General features: G+C 40.6%; 1 protein-coding gene across 2 annotated transcripts in view; it reads left to right on the top strand.

Moving 5' to 3' along the window:
- Positions 1-25,510, top strand: part of OPHN1 (oligophrenin 1) — an 832,681-nt gene that overhangs the window by 112,096 nt on the left and 695,075 nt on the right. The window contains exons 1-3 of one of the 2 annotated variants that reach the window (XM_056809751.1): positions 9,052-9,169; positions 20,255-20,350; positions 24,782-24,843. In XM_056809751.1, coding sequence (XP_056665729.1) covers positions 24,835-24,843 — 9 coding nt within the window. In that variant the 5' untranslated portion in view covers positions 9,052-9,169; positions 20,255-20,350; positions 24,782-24,834. Of the gene's footprint in view, positions 1-9,051; positions 9,170-20,254; positions 20,351-24,781; positions 24,844-25,510 lie in introns of those variants that run through there. The other variant, XM_056809750.1, reaches the window with a different exon arrangement.

The following is a 25,510-nucleotide window of genomic DNA, read 5'->3' as shown; positions in this document are numbered from 1 at the left end:
GTGGTATAGTGGGAAATAAATAGGAGGCAAGCAAAGGACTTGAACTCCTAGTCTATCATCTACTCACTGGCTAGTTGTGTAATGTGGGGTTAGTCACTTCTCTCTGGGCCTCAGTTTCTTCTTTTGTAAAACAAGGAGTTTGGACTAGATGATTCTAGGTATAACATTCTGTGTTCTGAGGCCCATTCTAGTGCTAGTGTATATTCTAAGGTCTCTTGCAGTTCTGACATTCGATGTTGTAATCCCACCTCCCCATCCTACCTCTGTTGTCCTATGTTCTAGTGTCCCTTCCAGTTCTGATGGCCTTTGTTCTAAGGTCCCTGCGAGGCCTGATAGTGTATTTCTAAGTACTTTCAGCACCAATATTCTATGTTCTAAGGTCCCTGCCAGCTCCGAGATCCCATTGTCTAAGGATCTTTCCAGTTCTGATGTCCATCGATCCAAGGCCTCTTCCAGCCCTGATTGGAAATGAACCAATTTGAGTTCTATTATTTCTTTTATTTAATTGCCGTTCCCACTGTATTGTGACCTTTGAAAGATGACTAGAGAAGGAAAATGTCCCCAAAGTGAAAGAAAGTAGTTAAAAAGTTGTATAATATAGTGGCTTTTGATGGACAAATAGTAGCAGTGATGAGTGCAGAACTGAGTGAATAACTAAACCCAGAGAATAGATTAAAGGGGAAGAGAAAAGTCTCCAGTGGAGTGCCATAAGGCTCTGTCCTTGGTCCTGATAGAAATGTTACATTTCTATTAGCAATAGGAAGGCGAATCAAATGCCCGTCCGTATGTGTTGTAGTTTACTTTATTGGTTGGGCAGTGTCCTTCCCAACCTTGCCTTTCAATCTGACACCTAATCTTTGTATTCAGTTTCATTTTGGTTTCCATCTATATATCTCTATATATTTAAACCTTTGCCTTCTATCTTAGATTTGATACCAAGCATTGGTTCTAAGGCAGAAGAGTAGTAAGGACTAGGCAGTGGGGGATAAGTGACTTGCCCAGGGTCATACAGCTAGAAAATATCTGAGGCCAGATTTGAACCCAGGGTCTTCTGACTCCAGCCCTCTATACACTGAGCCACCTAGCTACCTCTTCTTCCACATAGCTATTTCATTGCAAAACCTTCTCATCCTATTTCCATAATGCTTCTTATATACATTCCCCTCTGTTCACTCATATCACACAGCCATCATTGTAGCTCAAGTCCTTAATATCTTATGCCTAGACTCCTGTAATAGCCATCTAGCCTTGCCTAAAGTCTTTTCCTACTGCACAGCCCCCAAAGTAATCTTTCTAAAGTTCAGGTCCACCCATAGGCCAATGAGCTTATTCACCACTCAGTTTTTCGGTTCCTTAAATTACCTTGTTTTTATTTTGTATGTATCATGCTTACATGATATATGTTATTACCTGGTGAGTGCAAGCTCCTTGAGGGGAGATACAATTTTTTTCGGTATATCCAGTATCTACCACAGGCCTGTGACATCATAAAACTATTTGTTTATTGACTGAGTTCCTAGATTAAAGGATATAAGTTGGAGGCACCTGGGTGGCCCAAATGGATTGAGAGCCAGGCCTAGAGACAGGAGGTCCTGGGTTCAAATGTGGCCTCAGACACTGCCTAGTTGTGTCACCTTGGACAAGTCACTTGAACCCCATTGTCCAGCCCTTACGACTCTTCTACCTTGGAACCAATACATAGTATTGATTCTTAGATGGAATGTTAGGGTTTAGAAAAAGATAGAATCTAAAGAATTTATGTACTTCTCACAATTTAACATTATTTTCTTGAATGATTGGACCCATTCACATTCTGCAGATATGTTAGCTTGCCTGTCTAATTACAGCTCCTCCAAAAGTATTTGTTTTCATTCTTTGACAATCTGAAGGGTATGCTTTGAACCCGGAGAGATTTTAAAGGTACCTTTCTTGTATTTTTAATTACTTCTATTTTGTATTTGACTCATTTAATGACTTCTCTTTTTAATGAACATTTTTATATGGTTATCTATAGTTTGCATTTCTTCTCATCGAAAATGTTCATATTATTTTCTCTCTTACTGATTGGGGAGTAGATGTAGACATTTTTAAACTGCTTATGTATTTTTTCATAATTGGTTGATTTTTAAAAGATATTTTCTTTTCTCAATTACATGTAATAACACTTTTCCACATACATATTCTGAAGTTATAAGATCCAAATCGTTGCTCTCCCTCCCTTAACTATATTAGATTATAGAAAGTGTAGTACAGTAGAAAGAATGTTACATTTAGAGTCCAGGAGGAACTGTGTTCAAATCAGGGCTCTGCCACTTACTAGCTGTGTGATTTTGGGCAAGTCACTTGACCTCTCTCAGTCCCAGTGTCCTGATTCATGAAATGAGATATTTGCAGTAGATGGCCTCTAAGGCCCCTTCCAGCTCTAAATCAATCATTCACATGGGATCTATGAAAGCTTTTGTTCTTACTTAAAAAAATTCCCAATATGTGTTGGATAGTAGACTTTTACCAGAGGGATTTGATTAAAGCCCCCCCCCCCGGCCTCCACTTTGCAGTTTTTCTTGTAGTTGAGTTGATTTCCTTTTTGGAAAAGTTTCTGGGTTTTCTATAATCAAAATGTTCTGCTTTCTCTTTTATGATCACCTCTGCCACTCATTTGGCTAAGAGTTTTTCTGAGTGTCCTTATATATTAAAATGATCTATTTAAGCAAGGAAACTAGGGACTAGGGTCAAGGGAGAGGAAGTATGATGGAGAGTATTTGGGTAACGATCAAGGGAGGAAGAAACAGAAGTTATACTATCCTGGGAGTATACTCCAGACCACTTGGACAGAAGGAAGAAATAGATGAGGAGTTGGGGAAATAGATCATAAGATTGGCCCAGAGTCACTGTGTAGCAATGGTGAGGGACTTCAGTTATATGGCCATCTGCTAGAGCACTTTTTTTGCCAAAAGCAGAGCAACTAAGAAATTCTTGGCTAACCCTTGTGATAATTTCATCCATCAAAAGATGGAAGAAACCATGTGGGGGAAATTTGACTCTGCAGCTGATTCTCACCAAGAAGGGGAATGCTAAAGTTAAAATGATGGAAACCCTGGAGAAAAGGAGCCATCCTATCTTCAAAGTCATGATAGAGAAGGAGTAGAAAGGTGAGTCTGTTATGCATCTTAGATTTGGGTAATGTGGATGTCAAATGATTAGGAGAAAGGATGCACAAGGAGTAATTGTCTATAAACATTTGCACAGAGAACAATCAGGTCTTGTGTAAATGAAATTTTGAGGAAATAAATGAAAAATTCTGATGAAGAGGAAGAGTTTGCTGTGTCCTTACTTTTAAGAAACTTACATGTACACACACACACACACACACACACACACACACACACGTGTGTGTACACTAGCAGCTGGAAGGATTAGGAAAAGGGAGTGCTTGAACAACTCTGAAGGAAATGAAAAATACTAAGAGGGACCAGTGGGGAAAGAGGGCATTCCCAGCACGGGGACAGATTGTACAGAGGCAAAGGAAATGAAGCGTCATGTGTGAAGAATAAGAAGAAGGCTTGTTTGGGGGGACTGTAATGTGTGTGAGGAGGAGGAATGAGTAATGATGCTAGAAAGGTAGATTGGGGCCAGGTTTGGCTTTAAATGCTCCAAACAGGATTTCAGATTTGATTGGGGAAGTAATAGGAAATCATAGACAGACTGAAAGCTTTAGCAATATCATTTTGGCCATGGTGGGGAATCTTGATTGGAGAGGGGAAAGGCTTGAGGCAGAAGACATATTAGAATTTTATTGTAATAGTTGAGACAGGAGGTGATGAGGAGCTCATACAGGGGAGTGGCTGGGTGAGTAGAGTGAAGGGAGATGATGAAGCAAGAGAATGAAGGATGAAACTGAGGCCTTTAAAGGGGAATTGACTTGCCCAAGGTCAGTGGGTGATGTTTTCCTCCTCAGATTTCTCAAGATTTGGCAACTGATCAAATACAGGGAGATGAAGGGAAGTAAGTAGTTGAGGATGCTACATACAGAGGTTATGAACCTAGGTAAATGGAAGGATGGTGGTTCCTTGGATAGAAAGAGGGAAATTCAAAAGGGTTGGATTTGCGGGGCAAGAGAATGAGGCCTCTTGGGCATGTTGAGATTGAGGTGTCTACTGGGCATCCATTTTGAAATAATCTGATGGGTAATTGTTGACATGATATTGGCATTCAGAAGAGAGACCAGGATGTACATATGTGCCTGACTAGGGAAAATCATAAAATGTTAGTGCTGACAGAGCCCTTGGAGAACATCTAGTCCATCTTCTTCCTTTTATAGATAACCCCAGAGAGGAGAAATTCTTGTCCAAGGTCACACATCTCATTAGTGGGAGAGACAGGATTCATACAGAGATCTTTTCCCTCTAAACCCAATTCCTTTTCCTCCTGCGTTGCATTGAAAGAGGCAGCTGTCCCTTAGTGGGTAAAGGGTTAGGCCTGGACTTGAGATCTCCTTTCAAGGTTAGCCTCTGTCTTTTCCTGGTTCAGTGATTTGACCTCTCAATGCCCCAGGCAGCTCTCTGAGGCTTGAAGTTGCAGAGCAGGTTCCAGATGACTGTGGACACCCCCCTTTTAATTTAATTTTCTTTTTAAGTTCAAAGCTAACCAGGACTTGAGTTTCATCAGTTCTCCCCATGTGAATCCTTTCCTGACCTGCTCCCTTTCTCTAGAACCGACCTTGGAAGTTCTCGTGGAGTACACCATTAATTTAGATCTGGGGTGCAGGGGGATCTTAGAGGTCAGTTAGTTCAACTCCTTCATTTAACAGGAGGAAACTGAGGTCCAGGGAGGGGAAGGGACTTGCCCAAGATCATACAGTAGACTTTAAATCTAGAAGTGAAATGGACCTCAGAGGTTAGCTTTGTTTTATTTTAGAGGAGGAAAGTGAGGCTTAGGGAGAAGAAGGATTTACCCAAAGTTACCAGATCTCTGTCTCTGTCTCTGTCAATCCTTACCTTTCATATTACAATCAGTACTTTGTATTGGTTCCAAGGCAGAAGAGTGGTAAGGACCAGGCGATGGAGATTAAGTGATTTTTTAGAGGTTAGATTTGAACCCAGAACCTCCCATCTCCAGGCCTGGCTCTCAATCCACTGAGCGACCTAGCTGCCCTGGCCCTCTTTTTCCCATGGGTGTTCCTTGCCTTTGGATCCTAGTTTTGTTCATCTGTCTTCCCCTTATTGACTATAAGCTCTCTGATAACAAGGTTTGTGTTATGTCTGTCTTTGTAACCCCTCCTCCCCACTGTCCAGCCTGATGTCTTGCCCTTAATAAGTATTAATGATATGTTGAATTGACAAAACCAAACCCAACTGTGTGTGTCTTTAGTAGCTGTGCTTCCACCTGGACTTTCCATATGGGCTGTGTGTTCTGTTGATTCCTGGATATGGTACTGTCAGTCATTCATTCACTGTGAATTATTAAGCCTACCGTGTACAGTAGAGCATGAGTCTAAGTCCATGATGAAGTCCTTTCCCAGAGGAAACTTACAATCAAAAAAGTAGATGGAGATCTATATCCACAAATTAGGAGAGTCTTTTTCTCCTAAAGTTCTGTGATTTCATTAGTGAAGCTACTCCCTCTACTGGATGAAGACTGCAAATTCTCAGTAATTTACTAAATGAGTTACCTTGAAATCCATCACTGGCTCGCTGGCCCTCAGGATAGCCTGATCACAGAACAGTTATGTGGCTGGCCTTCCAGAGATCGTGATCCTTCCACTCTTGTGGTCTCTGAGAGTTCCAAGTGCCCATAATTTGAGGAAGAAGAGATCACTTTGACCCTCAAGGATTGGGGAAGGCCTCATAGACAGGAGAGCACCTGTGTTGGACTTTGAAAGATATGGAGGAGACAAGGCAAAGAGGACATTTGAACCATAGGACATGGCATAAGAAAGGCATGGATGAGTGTGTTTGGGAGATAGTCTCAAGTCCTATTTGCCTGGAACATAACAGGTGGACTATAGATTAGGCTGTTAAGATGGCATAAGGCAAAATTGTGGAAGGCCCTAAGTGCCAGGCCATTTAAAATAAATGGAATCCCCAACCTAGTTGTGGATATTTAATTTTTTTTTCTAATTTTTGCTACAATTAAACATGGTTTAATTAAATTAAACAATTTAATTAGATTAAATATTGTTCTAATGTTTAATGTATTTTCTTTTTTCTTATCATTTTTTGGGATTTATTTTTGTTAAAATCCTCACTTTAGTTCTTAGAATTGATACTAAGTATTGGCTCCAAGATAGAAGAGAGTGGTTGAGGGCTGGGCAATCAAGGTTAGGTGACTTGCTCAGGGTCATTCAGCTAGGACATATCTGAGTTCAGATTTGAACCCAGGACCTCTCATCTCCAGGCCACTGAGCCACCTAGGTGCCCTCCAGCTTTTGTTTTGATATCATATTCATTGCCACATATGTAAGGATAGAGTGATTGAGCAAATCATATAAACCATCGCATACTCACTCAGTTTCATTCCATAGACTTTAGACTGAATGTGAAATGTCTTTGCAAGGCCTTGGTTTAAATAAAATGATGCCATAAAGGAAATCTGTGCCCGCTGATTGAGGATTTCATTATGCCCTGGATCCTGTATAAAAGCAGTTGATTGAGCTGAGACTGGGGATTTCCAGTAAGTAGGAAGACAGGAGAGACAGCATTTCAGAAAATTCCCAAGGAGGAACAGCACTGGGGGAAAGGAGAGGACTTGGCTACAGTCTTCTTTTAAAAAAAAAAACCCTCACCTCCTGAATTAGAATTGATATTAAGTACTGGTTCCAAGACAGAAGGGAGGCAAGGGGTAGGCAATGGGGGTTAAGTGACTTGCTCAGGGTCACATAGCCAGGTAGTGTCGAGGCCTCATTTGAACTCAAGTTCTCTAGACTCTAGGCCTGGTTTTCTGTACTCTGAGGCACCTAGGTGCCCCTTGGCTTCAGTCTTGGCAAAGAACTCTACCCTCCCACCCCACCCCACCCCCCAACTTGGGCTGGAGTCTTTCGGGAGACATTCTTATCTACCCTTTTGCTTGGGGCAGCAGGGAGGATTTTAGTTACTCTCTCTACAAGCAGCTTGGAGGAGCAATGGATGCAGTTCTGGGCCTGGAATTGGGAAGATCTGAGTCCAAATCTGGTCTCAAGTGGGCAAGTCATATAACCTCTCTCTGGCTCAGTTCCCTCAACTGTAAAATAGAGAAAATAACAGCACCCATCTTCCTGGGTTGTTGTGAAGATCAAATGTGATAATATATGTAAAGAGTGCTTAGTGCAGTAGCTCACATATAGTATGTGCTACCTAAATGCCTGTTCTCTTCCCCCTCCTTCATTTATTTTTGCTAACCCTTCTGTCTTAGAATCAATACTATGTATAGGTTCCAAGGCAGAAGAGTGGTAAGGGTCAGGCAATTGAAGTTAAATGACTTGCCCAGGGTCACACAGCTAGGAAATATCTGAGGTCATATTTGAATACAGGACTTTCCATTTCCAGGCCTGGCTCTCTATCCACTAAGCTACCCAGCTGCCATTTGTGTTATCCCACTTATAATTTTCATGAACAGGAAAGACCCTCTTAACCTGAGTAATGCAAAATTAATGATCAAGGCTACGTAGCACCATTGTCCTCATCTCACAACCTAGGTGTTACCCTCAACTTCTCACTCTCGCTCAACTCAGATGTCCAGTGCATCGACCAATCTGGTCATTTCTACTGTGATAACAAGTCTCATCTACTTCCCTTTCTCTCCACTCATACAGCCACAGTAGTAATCCATGCCCTCTGCCACTCTTGCCTGGATAACTACACTAACCTCCTAATTGTCCTCCCTCTCTCAAATCTCTTCCCTCTTCAGTCCATTCTCCACTCAGCTGCCATAGTGATTTCTGCCCATGCCACCCCCTACTCTAGAAATTTCAATGGCTCCCTATTACTCACAGCATCAAATATAAAATCAAAATATAAAACTTCAGCATTTAAAACCCTTAACAATCTGACCCCTTTCTACATTCCAAGTCTTTTTAAACTTGACTCCTATCTACACACAATATGATCCAGCCACACTTGCCTACCTACTGTCCCTCCATGTCTTTGCAATGTTCCCTCCTTTCTCCACTCTCCCCCACTCCCCCGTCTCTGGAATGCTCTCTCACCTTTCTAATGCCTTCTAGTTCTCCCATTTTCCTTCAAGACTCAGGTCAGAACCCACCTTCTTCAGGTCTTTCCTGGTCTCCCCGACTGGTAGCGCCTTCCCTTCTGCTCCTGCCTTCCATTTATTCTTTATCTCTCTACATCCATCTTGTTATTTACATACTGTAAAGATTAAAATTTAGGGGAGACTGGGGAGACTGAGACAGGTGAAGGCAGGTAGAAATTAGTTTCTCTCTGCAAGAAGTATTATATTTTGTAGAGGTTTATTAAAGGTTAAAGATTAAAGAATATACAAGTAAGAAACATGTGCCTAGGCCAGAGGCCTAGACAAAATAACCTCACATCATGCAAGAGACCGTCTGCTCCAAAATGGAAGTCCAAAAAGAGCCAAGAGAGCCCCTCAAAAGCCTTTGAATCAGCTTAAATACCTTCTCAATCTCAGCCCAGGTGAGATTACAAGGCATTCTGGGGAAGTGGAGCAAAGGCTTGTGGGGATTGTAGTCCTGTATTCGAGTCTATTTTTTACAATACGTTGTCTCTCCCATGAGGGCAGGGGCTATTTTTGTCTTTTTTTTCTCTCTTTAGTGTCTGACACGTTGTAAACAGCTAATAAATGCATGCTGAGTGACTGAGTGTGGAATAAAGAGAACAAGAAGAGAATAAAGAAATTCACACACATGGATTCTCTTATTCAAGACAACACTCTGCACTAAAATTGTGCAGCAAATGCAGCTCTTTGAAAATCTATCTTGTCTATTTCCACAATCTCAGTCAATATCGCAATCAGCTGATAGCAAGTCCAAATCATGAATCACAGGGTGGGTTGTTTTGTTGGGTTTGTTTTTGCTGGACATATTTCTCCCTAAGTCATTGTTTTGGAGGGGAGAGGAAAGACGACAGCTGGGAGTTTAATGAACAAAAGAGAAAAGGTCTGAGATAAACTGATTATTTATCCGAATGTTTCCATAGCGAGGTTGCTTGGAGAACACAAGGTAAGGAGACCTTCATCCATTAGAAAACCTTCTGTTTCAAGGCTGAACCAAGGAAGCCGGGATTCCAGAAGGGCTAATTTCTTATCCACAGTTGCCCGTAGAACCTTTTTCTAGGGGAAAGTGAGCAAGAAAAGATCTTCAGCATATTTGTACCTTTGTATTTTTGGGATCCCTTCCAAAATCGGCAGAACAGGGATACAGATGGAGGGATAGTTTGGAGAGGGAAACTTGTGGATGGAAGAGATCAGCTAAGGAGGGAAATTCAAAGAGAGACTCTCTCTCCTTACTTCTCCAAAGCGTTTCAGATCTGCCCTTGTCATCCTGGAGGAAGGCCTTAACTCGTCTCCCCAGGATCGGAAGCTTGAAGCCAGCTAGAACAATTTACAGTAAGACCACATTTCATGCAAATTCGATACATAAGAATTCACGTATGCATAATTGGTAATAGGGGAAAAGGCAAAAAAAAAAGCAAAATTACACCATGTGATTTTAAAAATTGAATTTATTTTATTAATTTTATTATATATATTAATTTAATTTAATTTAAATACTTGCTTAATCTGTGCCATTTTGCCAAGTCATGTTAACTCTTGCTGAAGTTCACCCAATCATGCTCATTCTGACTCAGGGAAGTGTTAGTGTGAGTCATTCCAGCATTTTGAACCAAACATTAGTTCCCCCATCAGTCATTGTCCAGAGTAACAAGTCCCATCCAGGCATCAGAGCAGTACTTCTCTGTTCCATTAATGCTCTCTAGTTACTAATAATGGCCCCAGAGTCCAAGAGGAGTGATGCTGGAGCTCCAAGAAGCCCAAGAAAGGTTGTAAAGGTTGATTTTTTGTATCCCTAGTATCCCACAGTGCCTGTACATAGTATGAACTTCCGAAATATTTGCTGATAGATTAACTTCCCCCAAATAGAACATAAGATGCCTGAAAGTAGAGACTGGTTCGTTTTTACATCTGGAGCAGCGGGGTGGACAGAGGGCTTGGAATGAGAAAGACTTACCTTCCTGAGTTCAAATCTGGCCTTGGAACTTCCTAGCTCTGTGACCCTGGGCAAGTCACTTCACTCTATTTGTAAAATAAGCTGGAGAAGGAAATGGCAAACTTCTCTAGGATCTTTGGCAAGAAAACCCCAAATAGGGTCATCACGAGTCAGACATGACTACTGTGACCCATCAAGAATAATTACCAGCCTCTAGCTAGTTCTTGGAGAGAAGGAGATACTTGATAAAGAAATTATTGAACAGGGTAGCTTGGTAGCATAGCAGATAGAGCACCAGGTCCTGGGTTCCAATCTGGCCTCAGACTGTGTGACACTGGGCAAGTCACTTTACCCCTATTGCCTAGCCCTTAGCACTCTTCTGCCTTGGAACCAATACACAGTATTGATTCTAACATGGAAAGAAAGGGCTAAAAAGTTCATCAAGTGATCTGCTGAGTTGAGTCTATTAGGGAATGAAGGCTTAGGTGAGGAGAGAGACTGGATATAAACTATAGTTCTGTGATTACTCTCCTCCCCCCTTACAAAAGGCCCGCCCATTGAAATTCATGTTAAGGGTGAAGGGAGAAGCCATTAAGATTGTTATTCAAGTTTCTAGGGTAAAGGAGAGAGCCAGATATGAGCTCCTTCCCCATCCTGCTTGCCTGCCTGCCTGTGGCTGGGCCTGATCCCTGGAAAGTTGTTGGGGCTGGGTTTCTTTTCCATAAGTGTGGCCAGTTTTGTGCTCTTTCTTGGAATGAAATATGGAAGCAGGCCTGGCTTGCTGTTCATTTTACTTTATTTTTGTCACTGATGTGCAGGGGAAATGTTTTGGGGGAAGTCTAATTCTAAAGGCGGAAACAGTGGAACGCCATGATAACGTGGCTGGCCTTCCCCAGTTCCCCTCGAGTTTGTCTGAAATGTGGCCCGTTCCAGGTTTCCAGGTTCTGGTTGCCTGAAACAAAGTGTTTTTGGAAATGGAAAAGAAGGTTCAAGATGGCAGCAGGATCCCTGGGGAGTTCTGATATAATAGTCAGATCATATACATGTTTTCGCTAAAAGCAGTAGGTCTGCTTGTCTTCCTTGTCTCCTTTTCCCTGGTCCCAGAGAGCAATAAAACCAAGCAGATGGACTTCTACATATAGCCAGATAAGCTGGGTATCTGCCAAGTCTGCATGTTGGGTGGTAGCTGATCCAGAGCACAGAAGAAGCAACAAAGTCCTAGGGTCCTTGATGTCCTTCGAAGAGGCCCACTGCTCAAAGTCAGGGGGCAGGCTAGTGTGCTGCATGGGCCATTTACTGCAGCTCTAATTCGAGTCCCTTGAACCCTGAGCAGTTTTCTCACTGTTGGGTATGAGGTAGATGAGACGAGAATGTTTCAATGTATACGTACTCCAGAAGCATTGTAGTGTAGTGGATAGAAAATTGGTGTCTCTGTCAGGAAGACTTGGATTTAGGTCCTCCTCACCCTTACTGACACCTGCTTGGGCCTCAGTTTCCTTCTCTGAAAAATGAGAAAGTTGGACTAGCCGGCCTTTGAGAGTCCTTGAATGATCTGGGGAAAGTCCTTTCACCTCTCTGTGCCTCACTTTCCCCCAGTGTTAAATAAGAGATTGAGACTAGATGGCTTCCCAAGATCCCTTTCTGCCGAAGACCTCTGATCCTACTAGAAAAAATGTATAAATGTATGCCCAGTGAGGTGAGGGATGGGCCATGAGAGAGGCGAGTCGTGGGAACCTTTTAGAGGAGGGATGGCATGCTGCTCAACATTTCCTGACATCCTTTTGGGGGGAGAAGCCCTGGAAAATGGCACAGCTACATTATGAGGTGACAAGTGGAGCCACTGCTGCTCTTCCTGAGCATCGTACCACTGGCTCTCCCATTTGGAGGCTGCCAGGGGATCCAAGCAAAGAGAACTGGAATCTTAAGGTTGGGCTGGTGTCTGAGGCTAGTGAGAGACAGGGAGGGGGAGAAAGAGAAGGAAAGGCAGGGCCACAGGAAGGAGAGTTGGGCCTCTGATCCACTGGGTCTCTGGACAAGTCACTTAGTCTCAGTTTCCTTCTCTATTCAGTGAGGAAGGAGGTTGTTGGGAGGAAAGGATGTATGCAAAACCGGCGTTCTCACACCAGGGCCCTGTACCTGTTTCAAATTATATTTGGATGATTGTATTTCAGTAGAATTTGTTTTCTTTATTTTTAATACATGCATTTAGGGGCAGCTACACAACACAGACCCTGTGGCTGAAATAGACCTGGCTTGGGAAGAAATCGCCCTCTCTGTGTGGGTATAAAATATTCAAAAGGAGAGGTGAAAGGGGGGAGGTGGGAAAGGAACAGTGTTGTGCATGGACAAGGAGACTCACTAGGAAATCCATCAGAATAGAAAGGTCTTCTTCCTACATGGCTGGGCACCTCTGCCATCCGCCAGAAACTTGTTGGCCTTCCCTTTGTACTAGAGAGGAAGGCATTTTGTCTCTTGTTTTTGGGGGTGTTTAGAGCACCGTATTGTCAAATTTGGGTGAAGAATTTAGTCAGAAGATTGTTTTACCCTTAACTTTAGAAAAGCAACTGTGTCTACTGATAGGATTAAAATATCAAACACGTTGCTCAGAATACCTACTGATTTCTTGATTTGTCTTGATACTCAGTTTATCCTTCAATAGGAAACAACAAAGGAAATTCATTTCTGGGTCTGATTCTTGCAAACATGGAGGAGCTGAGGCTGGGGTAGAGTTGATGGGAATCCTGGGGGAAGTGATGACTCTTTCTCAAACTTTATGGTGGAGGAGGAGACAACCAGGTATAGACTGAGACAGACTCCCTATTTTTGAGAAGAGGCCTCCACAGTTTCAAGAGAAATGAGAGGTAGGCTCTCATGAACTAATACTGTTCTACAGAAGAAGTTAGCCCTGGAGGGATGAATGGCTCAATAAAGAAATTCTGAGGGCCCAGAGCATAACATTTTCTTTTTTTTTTGCAGTTAATAGTCTTTTTTTAAGTTAATTTATTTAGTCAATTCAGAACATTATTCCTTGGTTACAAGAATCATATTATTTCCCTCCCTCCCCTCCACCCACTCTTCCTTTAGCTGACATGCAATTTCATTGGCTATTACATGTGGTCTTGATCAGAACCTATTTCCATGTTGTTGTTTACACTAGGATGTTCATTTAGAGTCTCCATCCCCAACCATATCCCCTCGACCCACGTATTGAAGCAGTTGTTTTTCTTTGGTATTTTTACTCCTGCAGTGTTTCCTCTGGATGTGGATAGTGATTTTTCTCGAAGGTTACTCCAAGTTGTTCAGGATCACTGCATTGCCACTAATGGAGAAGTCTATTACATTGGATTGTACTACAGTGTATCAGTCTCTGTGTACAATGTTCTCCTGGTTCTGCTCCCCTCGCTCTGCATCACTTCCTGGAGGTCGTTCCAGTCCCCATGGAATTCCTCCACTTTATTATTCCTTTTAGCACAATAGTATTCCATCACCGACATATACCACAATTTGTTCAGCCATTCCCCAATTGAAGGGCATCCCCTCATTTTCCAATTTTTGGCCACCACAAAGAGCGCAGCTATGAATATTCTTGTACAGGTCTTTTTCCTTCTTATCTCTTTGGGGTACAAACCCAGCAGTGCTATGGCTGGATCAAAGGGCAGACAGTCTTTTAGCACCCTTTGGGCATAGTTTCAAATTGCCCTCCAGAATGGTTGGATCAATTCACAACTCCACCAGCAATGAATTAGTGTCCCTACTTTGCCACATCCCCTCCAGCATTCATTACTTTCCTTTGCTGTCATGTTAGCCAATCTGCTAGGTGTGAGGTGATACCTCAGAGTTGTTTTGATGTGCATTTCTCTGATTATTACAGGTTTAGAACACTTTTTCATGTGCTTATTAATAGTTTTGATTTCTTTATCTGAAAATTGCCTATTCATGTCCCTTGCCCATTTATCAATTGGAGAATGGCTTGATTTTTTGTACAATTGGTTTAGCTCTTTATAAATTTGAGTAATTAGACCTTTATCAGAGGTTTTTGTTGTGAAGATTGTTTACCAATTTGTTGCTACCCTTGTAATTTTGGTTGCATTGGTTTTGTTTGTACAAAAACGTTTTAATTTCATTTAATCAAAATTATTTATTTTACATTTTGTGACTTTTTTCTAGCTCTTGCTTAGTTTTATAGTCTCTCCTTTCCCAAAGATCTGACATGTATACTATTCTGTGTTCACCCAATTTGCTTCTTTATATTCAGGTCATTCACCCATTCTGAGTTTATTTTGGTGTAGGGTGTAAGATGTTGATCCAAACCAAATCTCTCCCATACTGTCTTCCAATTTTCCTGGTGGTTTTTATTAAATAGTGGATTTTGGTCCCAAAAGCTGGGATCTTTGGGCTTATCATAGACTTTCCTGCTGTGGTTACTTACCCCAAATCTATTCCACTGGTCCTCCTCTCTGTCTCTTAGCCAGTACCAAATTTTTTTGATGACCACTGCTTTAGAGTATAGTTTGAGATCTGGGACTGCAAGGCCCCTTCCTTTGCATTTTTTTTTCATGATTTCCCTGGATATCCTTGATCTTTTATTCTTCCAAATGAACTTTGTTATGTTTTTTTCTAATTCGGTAAGAAAGTTTTTTGGTAATTTGATGTGTATGGCACTGAATAAGTAAATTAATTTGGATAGGATTGTCATTTTTATTATGTTAGCTCGTCCCACTCATGAGCAATCAATGTTTTTCCAATTGTCTAGATCTAGTTTTAATTGTGTGGAGAGTGTTTTGTAGTTGTGTTCATATAATTACTGTGTTTGTCTCAGCAGATAGATTCCTAAGTATTTTATATTTATTGTCTAGAGTGATTTCAAATGGAACTTCTCGTTCTAATTCTTTCTGCTGAGATGTGTTGGAGATATATAGAAATGCTGATGACTTATGTGGGTTTATTTTGTATCCTGCATCTTCACTAAAGTTGTTGATTATTTCGACTAGCTTTTTGGTTGATTCTCTAGGACTCTTTAAGTAGACCATCATATCATCCACAAAGAGTGAGTCTCCTCATTGCCTATTTTAATACCTTTAATTTCTTTTTCTTCTCTAATCAATAGTTAGTGTTTCTAGTTCAATGTCAAATAATAGAGGTGATAATGGGCATCCTTGTTTCACTCCTGATCTTATTGGGAAGGCCTCTAGTTTATCCCCATTGCAGATGATGTTTGCTGATGGTTTTTGATATGTACTGTTTATTATTTTTAGGAAAGGCCCTTCTATTCCTATGCTTTATAGTGTTTCAATAGAAATGAATGTTGTATTTTGTTAAAGGCTTTTTCTGCATCTATTGAGATAATCATGTGATTTTTGTCAGTTTCTTTGTTGATGTGGTCAATTATGTGGATGATTTTCCTAATATTGAACCATCCTTGCATTTCTGGTATGAATCTTACCTGGTCATAGTGAATAACCCTCGTGGTGATTTGCTGGAGTCTTTTTGCTAGTATCCTATTTAAGATTTTTGCATCTATATTCATTAAGGAGATTGGTCTATAGTTTTCTTTCTCTGTTTTTGACCTGCCTGGCTTTGGGATCAGTACCATATTTGTGTCGTAAAAGGAATTTGGTAGAACTCTTTCTTTGCTTATTCTGTCGAATAGTTTGTATAATATTGGGAATAGTTGTTCTTTGAACGTTTGACAGAATTCATTTGTGAATCCATCTAGACCTGGGGATTTTTTCTTAGGGAGTACTTTGATGGCTTGTTCAATTTCTTTTTTTATATGGAGTTGTTTAGGTAATCTATTTCTTCCTCTGTTAGTCTAGGCAATTTATATTTTTGTAAATATTCATCCACATCACCTAGATTGCCATATTTATTGCCATATAATTGGGCATAGTAGTTTTTAATGATTGCCTTAATTTCCTCTTCATTAGAGGTGACGTCTCCCTTTTATCTTGGATACTGTCAATTTAGTTTTCTTCTTTCCTTTTTTAATTTAGATTCACCAGTACTTTGTCTATTTAATTTGTTTTTTTTAAGTACCAGCTTCTAGTCTTATTTATTAAATCAATTGTTCTTTGACTTTCAATTTTATTAATTTCTCCTTTGATTTTTAGGATCTCTAATTTAGTCTTCATCTGAGGATTTTTAATTTGTTCACTTTCTAGTTTTTTAATTTGTATGCCGAATTCATTAACCGCTGTCCTCTCTAGTTTGTTTATATATAAACTAAAGGATATAAATTTTCCCCTGAGTACTGCTTTGGCTGCATCCCATAGGTATTGAAAGGATGTCTCATCATTGTCATTTTCTTCAATGAAATTATTAATTGTTTCTATGATTTGTTGTTTAATTAATCAAATTTGGAGAATCCTATTGTTTAATTTCCAGTTAATTTTTGATTTGCCTCTCCATGTACCCTTACTAATTATTATTTTCATTACATTGTGATCTGAGAATGTTGCATTTATTATTTTTGCTCTATTGCACTTGTCTGCAATGTTTTTATGCCCTAATACATGGTCACTTTTTTTGAATGTACTGTGTGCTGCTGAAAAGAAGGCATATTCCTTTTTCTCCCTATTTATTTTTCTCCACATATCTACTAAGTCTAATTTTTCCAAGATTTCATTCACTTCTCTTATCTCTTTCTTATTTATTTTTTGGTTTGATTTATCTAGTTCAGATAGAGGAAGGTTCAGGTCTCCCACTAGTATAGTTTTTCTATTTCATCCTTGAGCTCCACTAGTTTCTCCTTTAGAAATCTGGATGCTGTGCTATTTGGTGCATACATGTTGAGTACTGATATTTCCTCATTGTCTATACTGCCTTTTATCAGGATGTAATTACCTTCCCTATTCCTTTTAATCAGATTTATTTTTACTTTGGCTTTGTCAGATATCATGACTGTGACTCCTGCCTCATTTTTATCAGTTGAAGCCCAATAGATTTGGCTCCATACTCTTACTTTGATCCTATGCGTATCTACTGTCCTCATGTGTGTTTCTTGTAGACAGCATATAGTAGGGTTTTGGATTCTAATCAATTCTGCTATTTGCTTGCATTTTATGGGTGAGTTAATTCCATTCACTTTCAGAGTTATGATTACCAGCTGTGTATTTCCCAGCATTTTGATTTCTACTCCTAGTCCTGCCTTTTCTTCTTTCACCATTTTCTTCCACACCAATGATTTTTTAAAAATCAATTCCCCTAATTCCCACCCTTATTTTACTTCCCTTTCTACCCCCTCTCTTCTTATTCCCCCATTATTTTCTTTACTACTCCCACCCTTTCCCTCCCCACCAGTCCGTTTGTTACCCTTCTATTTCCCTATAGAGCACAAATCAATTCTCTGCCCTAATGGATTGGATTGTTCTTCCTTCTTTGGGTCAATTTCATTGCATGTAAGAGTTTTACCCTTCCAGTGTATTGATGTTCTACCCCCTCCCACCATATGCTTCTTTGTGACATATATATTTACCTCCTATTTCTTTTCCCATTTCTTTTAGTATTAACCTCTTTTTAAGCTCTAGTTGTGTATATCCATATGTATATACATGTACATATATATACACATATATGTGTATTTATGCATACATATATCTATATACATATTTATGTCTTGTGATTTCATCCTATACAATCTGTCACTGTTCCCTCTACGTGTACTTCTTCTAGCTGCCTGAGTGGTAATGACAATTTTTAAGAGTTACCAATGACCTCTTTTCATATAGGCGATACATATCATTTTAACTTATTGGGTCTCTTAAAAAAAGGATTTTTTGTTTTGTTTTTCTCCCCCCCCCATTTTTAATTACCTTTTGATGATTCTTTTGAATTCTTTGCTTGGGCATCCAAGTTTCTGTTCAAGTCTGGTCTTTTCTTTACAAATGCTTGAAATTCTTATATTGTGTTGAATGACCATACTTTCACCTATAAGCATATAGTCAGTTTTGCTGGGTAGTTGATTCTTGGTTGTAGACCTAGTTCCTTTGCTTTCTGGAATATCATATTCCATGCTTTTTGGTCCTTCAGTGTAGATGCAGCCAGATCCTGTGTTATCCCCAATGTGGTTCCATGGTATCTGAATGACTTAGCAGCTTGTAATATTTTTTTCCTTGGTCTGATAGTTCTTGAATTTGCCTATAACATTCCTGGGTGTTGTCAGTTGGGGATTAAATACAGGAGATGGTCTGTGGATTCTTTCAATCTCTACTTTTCCCTCTTGTTCTAGAATATCAGGGCATTTTTCTTGGATAATTTCCTGTAGTATGACATCCAGGCTTTTTCTTTTGTCATGGTCTTCTGGTAGACCAATGATTCTTAAGTTGTCTCTCCTGGAACGATTTTCTAAATATTCTGTTTTGTGAATGAGATGCTTCATATTTTCCTAAATTTTGTCATTCTTTTGATTTTGTTTCATAGTGTCCTGTTGCTTTGTGAAGTCACTTGACTCTAGTTGTTGTATTCTGGTTCTTAAAGACTGGATTTCATCCCTGGATTTTTGGTTATCCTTATCCTTCTGGTCTGATTTTCTTTGGAGGTCATCTTTCATTCTCTTTACCTCATCTTTCATCTCCTTTGCCACGTTTTCAAGCTGTTTGATTTTGGCTTTCAAGACACTATTTTCTCGTTTTAGTACAAGTGCCTCTGTTTTTAGATGACTTGTTTTAGTTGTTAAGTTCTTTCCCTAATTGTCTTCAGCCTCTCATAATTGTGTTTTGAATTGTATTTTGAGTTCTTAAAAAAGCCTGTATCCAATTCTCTGGGTTTTCTGTTTTATTGCTTGGTGTTCCTTCCTCCTCTGTTCCGTTTGCTCTTTGTTCATTGCCCGTATAGAAGCTGTCAATTGTAATTTCTTTTTTTCTTTTTCTGAAGACTGTTGATGGGATTAAGTCCTGATGGGTTGGGTTGGTTGTTCCCTAAGGCCAAAACCTCCTGGAATGGGGGAGCAATATGGAGGGTCTCCACTGCTGCAACTTTTGAATTGAGTCCAGTAGGAGGGTTCCTTGGCTCTGTCTTGTTGTTAGGTTTGACGTTCAGTCCCCTAGGAGAATTTAGTTTGTAATTGGTAAGGAAAGGTTTTCAGAGGTCTGAACTTTTGCTGCCTCTACGCCATCATCTTGACTCTGCTTCCCAAAAATTTCAATGAGAAGGAAAAAGGAAAAATGGGTGATAGGGTCACTTAGATTTTTTCACTAAAAATATAGAAGTGGGGGCAGCTGGGTAGCCCAGTGCACTGAGTCAGGCTTGGAGACAGGAGGTCATAGAGCCAAATCTGACCTCAGACACTTCCCAGCTGTGTGACCCTGGGCAAGTCACTTCACCCCCATTGCCCAGCCCTTACCCACTCTTCTGCCTTGGAACTAGTACCCAGTATTGATTCCAAGATGAAAGGTAAGGGCTTTAAAAAATAAATAAAAAGTTTAGGAGATAGAAGCAAGTGCAAGTAATCGAAGATGAACTGAAGAGTAATCTGGTGAGAAGAATGTCTGGAGCACTAATGTTCAAAATGAGCTGAAGTTTGAAAAGCTAAGGCCTGCAGAGAAGAATTTTTGAGAGGAAAAAAGGGGCAGCACCCTGAAAGAAGGGGAAGGCCCACTGCTTGGAAAATGGGCTGATAACAAGTGTCAGGGGTCTTCTCAGAGGTAGTGCAGAATACATAGAGCCTCCATGCCTGACCATAGGCTTGGAGGTAAAGTGGGCTCAGTCCCTGTTGAGTGATGGTGGCTTTACTCCTAGGTCTCAGCTACTGACTCGGTGAGTGGCCCCACTTCACCTTTATTAATTGCTTTCCTCATATAAAAGAGGCACTGTGTCCCAGTAGCCAGAAGCATGTGGGTTCAAATCCTTCTCCTGTCACTGTGTCACCCTAGGTGAGTCACTTTACTTCTCAATGCTCTAGGCTGCTGTTTAAGTACAAAGAAGGTGCTGACCTGCATTAGTAAGAGGAATTTCCTCATCTGGGACTTCCCTTTACCAATGAGAGCACAGGTCCAGCCCCTCCCTTATCCTCTTCCCTCCTACTCTCACAAAATGAGCCCTAGGCAGTTGGCATGGGTTCCACAACAGTTAACCTTGTTTCTTGCCTTCTTTCTTTTCCAGGTTATTCTTCAGCTGTGCAGAAATTTTCTCAGACCCTGCAGTCCTTCCAGTTTGACTTCACTGGGGACACACTGACAGATGATGAGATTAACATTGGTAAGCCTTTCTCTCCTATCCAGCAGTGTGACCTTCCCTCCTCAGGGGGGAGGTCTGTCATAGATGATGAGCTCCCAAACTACCTGTGGCTCTCCCTACCTGACTCTAGGATCTGGGATCCATTGGAGGCCAATTCCTCACTTTCAGGTGAAAAGTCAGCATCTCCCATGGATCCCTGCAATGTCAAGGATGATCCATAATGGAGGTCACAGAAGAAGTAGGGATTGGTGATGTGGTAAAAACCCCACAGGTACTAATTTTTTAAAAATAAATTTAATTCGCTTATTCTGAATTTAACAAACCCTAAAGAAATGGAACATTTTAATATTTAAGTAGAACAGAAGAAAGAATTGTACCTGACCCTCTGAATCTATTATGGACAGCTTGTTTTCACATTATATATATGATCAATTGAACATGAAACTTTCAAAACTATCTTGTTGGTCTGTTTCCTTCTCACCTTCATTCATTCATTTCTTTGATGCCATTTTATGTATTTGATTTTTTTCAATACCAAATATCAGTTCCAAAGCAGAAGAATGGTAAGGGCTAGGCAATTGGGGTTAAGTGACCCAGGGTCACACAGCTAGGAAGTGTCTCAGGTCAGATTTGCAACTAGGGCCTTCCTTCTCTGGGCCTAGCTTTTAATCCATTGAGCTACTTAGCTGTCCTCCTTCTATGCATTTTTTTTTACCCTTACCTTCCACTTTAGTTCCAAAGCAGAAAAGTAGTCATGGCTAGGTAGTTGGAATTAAATGATTTGTCCAAGGACATACAGCTAGGATGTGTCTAAGGTTAGATTGGAACTTAGGACTTAACATCTCTAGGTCTGGCTCTTTGTCCAGTAAACCACCTACCTATCTCCCCTCTATGCATTTTAAAGAAGTGCTTTGATGATCCACTTTTTCTTTTTTAATTAATTGAAATTTCCTCAATACTTAAAATCTACCTTTTTCTAGCCTTCTTCCTATTGAGAAAGAAAAATAAAACCTCAATTACAAATAAATATGTATATACGCCTATAGAAGTATATATACATTTCTATTCAAACAAAATCAATTTCCTCAGGGATCATAGATAAAAAATGTACCCTCTTTTCCTTTGAATGGGAGGGCAGCCCTTTCTTTACCTCTGCACCTCCTTACAATTGAGAAAGGTGAAAGAAAAACCAAACCCATATAACGAATAAAGCAAAACTAAGTCCCACATGGGTCACCTGAAAATGATGTCTTCAGGACGTGGGTAGCCTGCTTCATCCTAAGTACTCTGGAATCAAGGTTGCTTATTGGATCATACAGAATTCTTAAGTCTCTGACACTCCCTGTTCTAAGGCGCCTCCCACCTCTGATACATCATGTTCTAAAGCCACTCCCACTTTTGTCATTCCCTATTATAAGCCCCTCCCACCTCTGTTACTCCCTGTTCTAAGGCCCCTCCCAGCTCTGTCACTCCCTGTTCTAAGGCCCCTCCCAGCTCTGTCACTCCCTGTTCTATGGCCCCTCCCAGGTCTGTCACTCCTTGTTCTAAGCCCAACTGATTTCTGATACTCCCCATTATAAGGCTCCACCCATCTCTGATACTCTTGAGATCTAAGGCCTCTCCCACAACTAATAGACCCAATTCTAAGGCACCTTCCACCTCTGACACTCCCAGTTCTAAGGCCCCGCCCACCTCTGACACTCCCAGTTCTAAGGCCCCGCCCACCTCTGACACTCCCTGTTCTAAGGCCCCGCCCACCTCTGATAATCTCTTTTCTAGTTCCTGTGTTCTGTATTTTAGGGTTCGTCTCCCATCTCATAGTTTTGTTCCTTAGTCCCTCCTGGCTCTGACATTCTCTGCTCTTTATGGCAGGGCATTCCTTCTTTTTTTTTTTTTTATGTGTGAGATCATATTTTAATTTTTTTTTTTTAAATTTTAATATTATTTTATTTGGTCGTTTTCATACATTATTCACTGGAAACAAAGATTGTTTTCTTTTCCTCCCCTCCCCTCCCCCCCCCCCCCCCCCCCCCGCCTTTCCCTCTCCCATAGCCGACGCATGATTCCACTGGTTGTCACATGTGTTCTTGACTCGAACCCATTTCCCTGTTGTTGGAGTTTGCATTATAGTGTTCATTTAGAGTCTCTCCTCAGTCTTATCTCTTCCAACCCTGTAGTCAAGCAGTTGTTTTTCATCGGTGTTTTTACTCCCACAGTTTATCCTCTGCTTGTGGGTAGTATTTTTTTTTTAGATCCCTGCAGATTGTTCAGGGATTGCATTGATACTAATGGAGAAGTCCATCACCTTCGATTGTACCACAATGTATCAGTCTCTGTGCACAATGTTTTCCTGGTTCTGCTCCTCTCGCTCTGCATTACTTCCTGGAGGTTGTTCCAGTCTCCATGGAACTTCTCCACTTTATTATTCCTTTTAGCACAATAGTATTCCATCACCAACATATACCACAATTTGTTCAGCCATTCCCCAACTGAAGGGCATCCCCTCCTTTTCCAATTTTTAGACACCACAAAGAGCGCAGCTATGAATATTCTTGTACAAGTCTTTTTGTCCATTATCTCTTTGGGGTACAAGCCCAGCAGTGCTATGGCTGGATCAAAGGGCAGACAGTCTTTTATCGCCCTTTGGACATAGTTCCAAATTGCCCTCCAGAATGGTTGGATCAATTCACAACTCCACCAGCAATGAATCAATGTCCCCACTTTGCCACATCCCCTCCAGCATTCATTACTTTGCATAGCTGTCATGTTAGCCAATCTGCTAGGTGTGAGGTGATACCTCAGAGTTGTTCTGATTTGCATCTCTCTGATTATAAGAGATGTAGAGCACTTTTTCATGTGCTTATTAATAGTTTTGATTTCTTTGGCTGAGAATTGCCTGTTCATGTCCCTTGCCCATTTGTCAATTGGAGAATGGCTTGATTTTTTGTACAATTGATTTAGTTCTTTATAAATTTTAGTAATTAAACCCTTGTCAGAGGTTTTTATGAAGATTGTTTCCCAATTTGTTGCTACCCTTCTGATTTTGGTTACATTGGTTTTGTTTGTACAAAAACTTTTTAATTTGATGTAGGGCATTCCTTCTTATAAGTTTGAGGGGAGCCAGTTGCTTGTCTATTCCCCCTTGTGTTATTACCGAAAGGGCTGTAATTTTCTAGGTTGAGATGAAGCACACGAAGGCTGTCAGCTTTCTTTGTATGTAAGCTGGGTTTTGTCTCTGGAATTTTTTGCTACTTAGATATAGATTATTTCTTAATATTGAAAAGAAACTGAACATGGGGAATTCATGATGGATGCTTAGGTCAGGCCACTGTTGTCTTCTCCTGAATGGCCTTCGTCATTCCCTTCTTTTTCCTCCAAGAGAGGGCTTCCATGCAAGCTACTTACGCTTCAGTCCTGCACTTCGAATTCTATGAGGAAACATCAGCATTTGGAAAGAGAGCTGGACTTGTGTCAAAAGTCTCGAGTTCAAGACCCAGATCATAGCTCTATGACGTTGGGCCACACACTTTGCCTTTTTGTTCCTCAGTTTCCTCATCTGCTAAAGGAGGGGGTTAAACAATCTTGGTGGTCCCTTGTAGCTCTCCATACTTCTCGAACAGGGGTTCTTAACCTGTCACCTTGGTGAAAAATGTTTTGATGACTGTATTTCACAGAAATTTGTTTCCTTTGTAATTTTATGTATTTTTTATTTAATGCATTTAGAAATATTTTCCTGAGAAGGGCTCTATATGCTTACCACACTGCCAAAGGGGTCATTATGAACCCTTCATCTAGAGGCTTAGAGAAGTAGTTAGGGGACCTAGAGGCCAGCTGGCAAGATGAGGCAATGGATAGTATTGGGAGTGAGAAGATCTGAGTTTGAAACCTACCTGAGACACATACTCTATGTGTGACTCCAGCAAGTCACTGAACTTCTTTCTCACCTGTAAAATGGGGATACTTGTTGTATGTCCCTCATAAGGCCATTATAAGGTCATTAGCTTATATATAGCCCTTTGCAAACCTTAAGATACTGTCTACACATCAGCTAATGTAATAAAGGTTATGATAATAATTAGACACTACATTAATTTTCAGAGCTGGTAGTGGCCTGTGTTGGCACTGAAACTACTGGTCCAGTCACCACCATCCTAATCAGTTTAACTCACTGCCCCAACGTGCTTCCCATGCCAGTTCTGGGGATTGAGATTTACTACCAAGTACTGAACAACGTAAGCTAGTCTCTACCTACCCCCCTCCCCCAGTTTCTTTAGCTCTGGACTCAAGCAGTTTTTTTTCTTTTTTCCTGATTCAGAGGTGGTCTGGCTGAACCCTATACCTGTGGGTGTCCTTGGCGAGCCTGCTATGTGGTTGGTCTAAGTGCTATTCATTCTGGGATCTTGTCAAGTACTAGAAACTAATTAGCCTCCTTTTTCTGGGCTTTTCTTACAGCGGAATCTTTTAAGGAATTTGCTGAGCTCCTCAATGAAGTTGAAAATGAGAGGATGATGATGGTAAGTATGCCCCTTAAAGCCTCTAGAGCGGTCCTGGGAAGGCAAGTATGGTAACTGCCTACAAGAGAACATTTTGGGGTGGGGTGGCAGTTACTTTCCAGGTGGTCCTCTTTTCTGTGAGCTGTTTCTCAGTATTTCTGGTGAGCCAAGGGAGGTCTGGAACTGTGGTTTCCTTTGTAGCAATCAAGGTACTTGAATAATGGACTTGTTTGCAGGCTCTCAAGTGCCCATCATGGGAGTTTGCCATGAAAGTAGCAGCAAATTAGTATGGAAATCCTGTATCTGTTTGCTTCAGTTAGAAAGGACTTTGGAAGAGTTGAAATTAGACTAGAATAACAATATTGAAGACTGTCATTGTTTTTTTTTTCTTTTAATTAGCTGGAGAATTAAAAAAATTGTAAACCTAATAACAACCATCAACAAATAAACAAAACACAAATTGTGGCGAGTTTGCCAAAGCCTTGACTTTGAAGTTTAGTGACCTCTGCTCATAGTTTAGACCTGGAAGGGCTCTTTGAGCTGATCTAGTCTGGCCATTCCCCAACTTTATGTAATGATGCTCCTAATTTATTAGCAAAAAACCCCCTATTCCTTTCTACACGAACAATTTTAACTCATCTTTTTCAAAAATCAAATTAAAAATTTATGATTTTGATTTCATCACACA

This window comes from Monodelphis domestica, chromosome X (genome assembly GCF_027887165.1).
Source record: "Monodelphis domestica isolate mMonDom1 chromosome X, mMonDom1.pri, whole genome shotgun sequence".
Classification (NCBI taxonomy): Eukaryota; Metazoa; Chordata; class Mammalia; order Didelphimorphia; family Didelphidae; genus Monodelphis; species Monodelphis domestica.
This window is presented reverse-complemented; position numbering and strand designations above follow the sequence as displayed.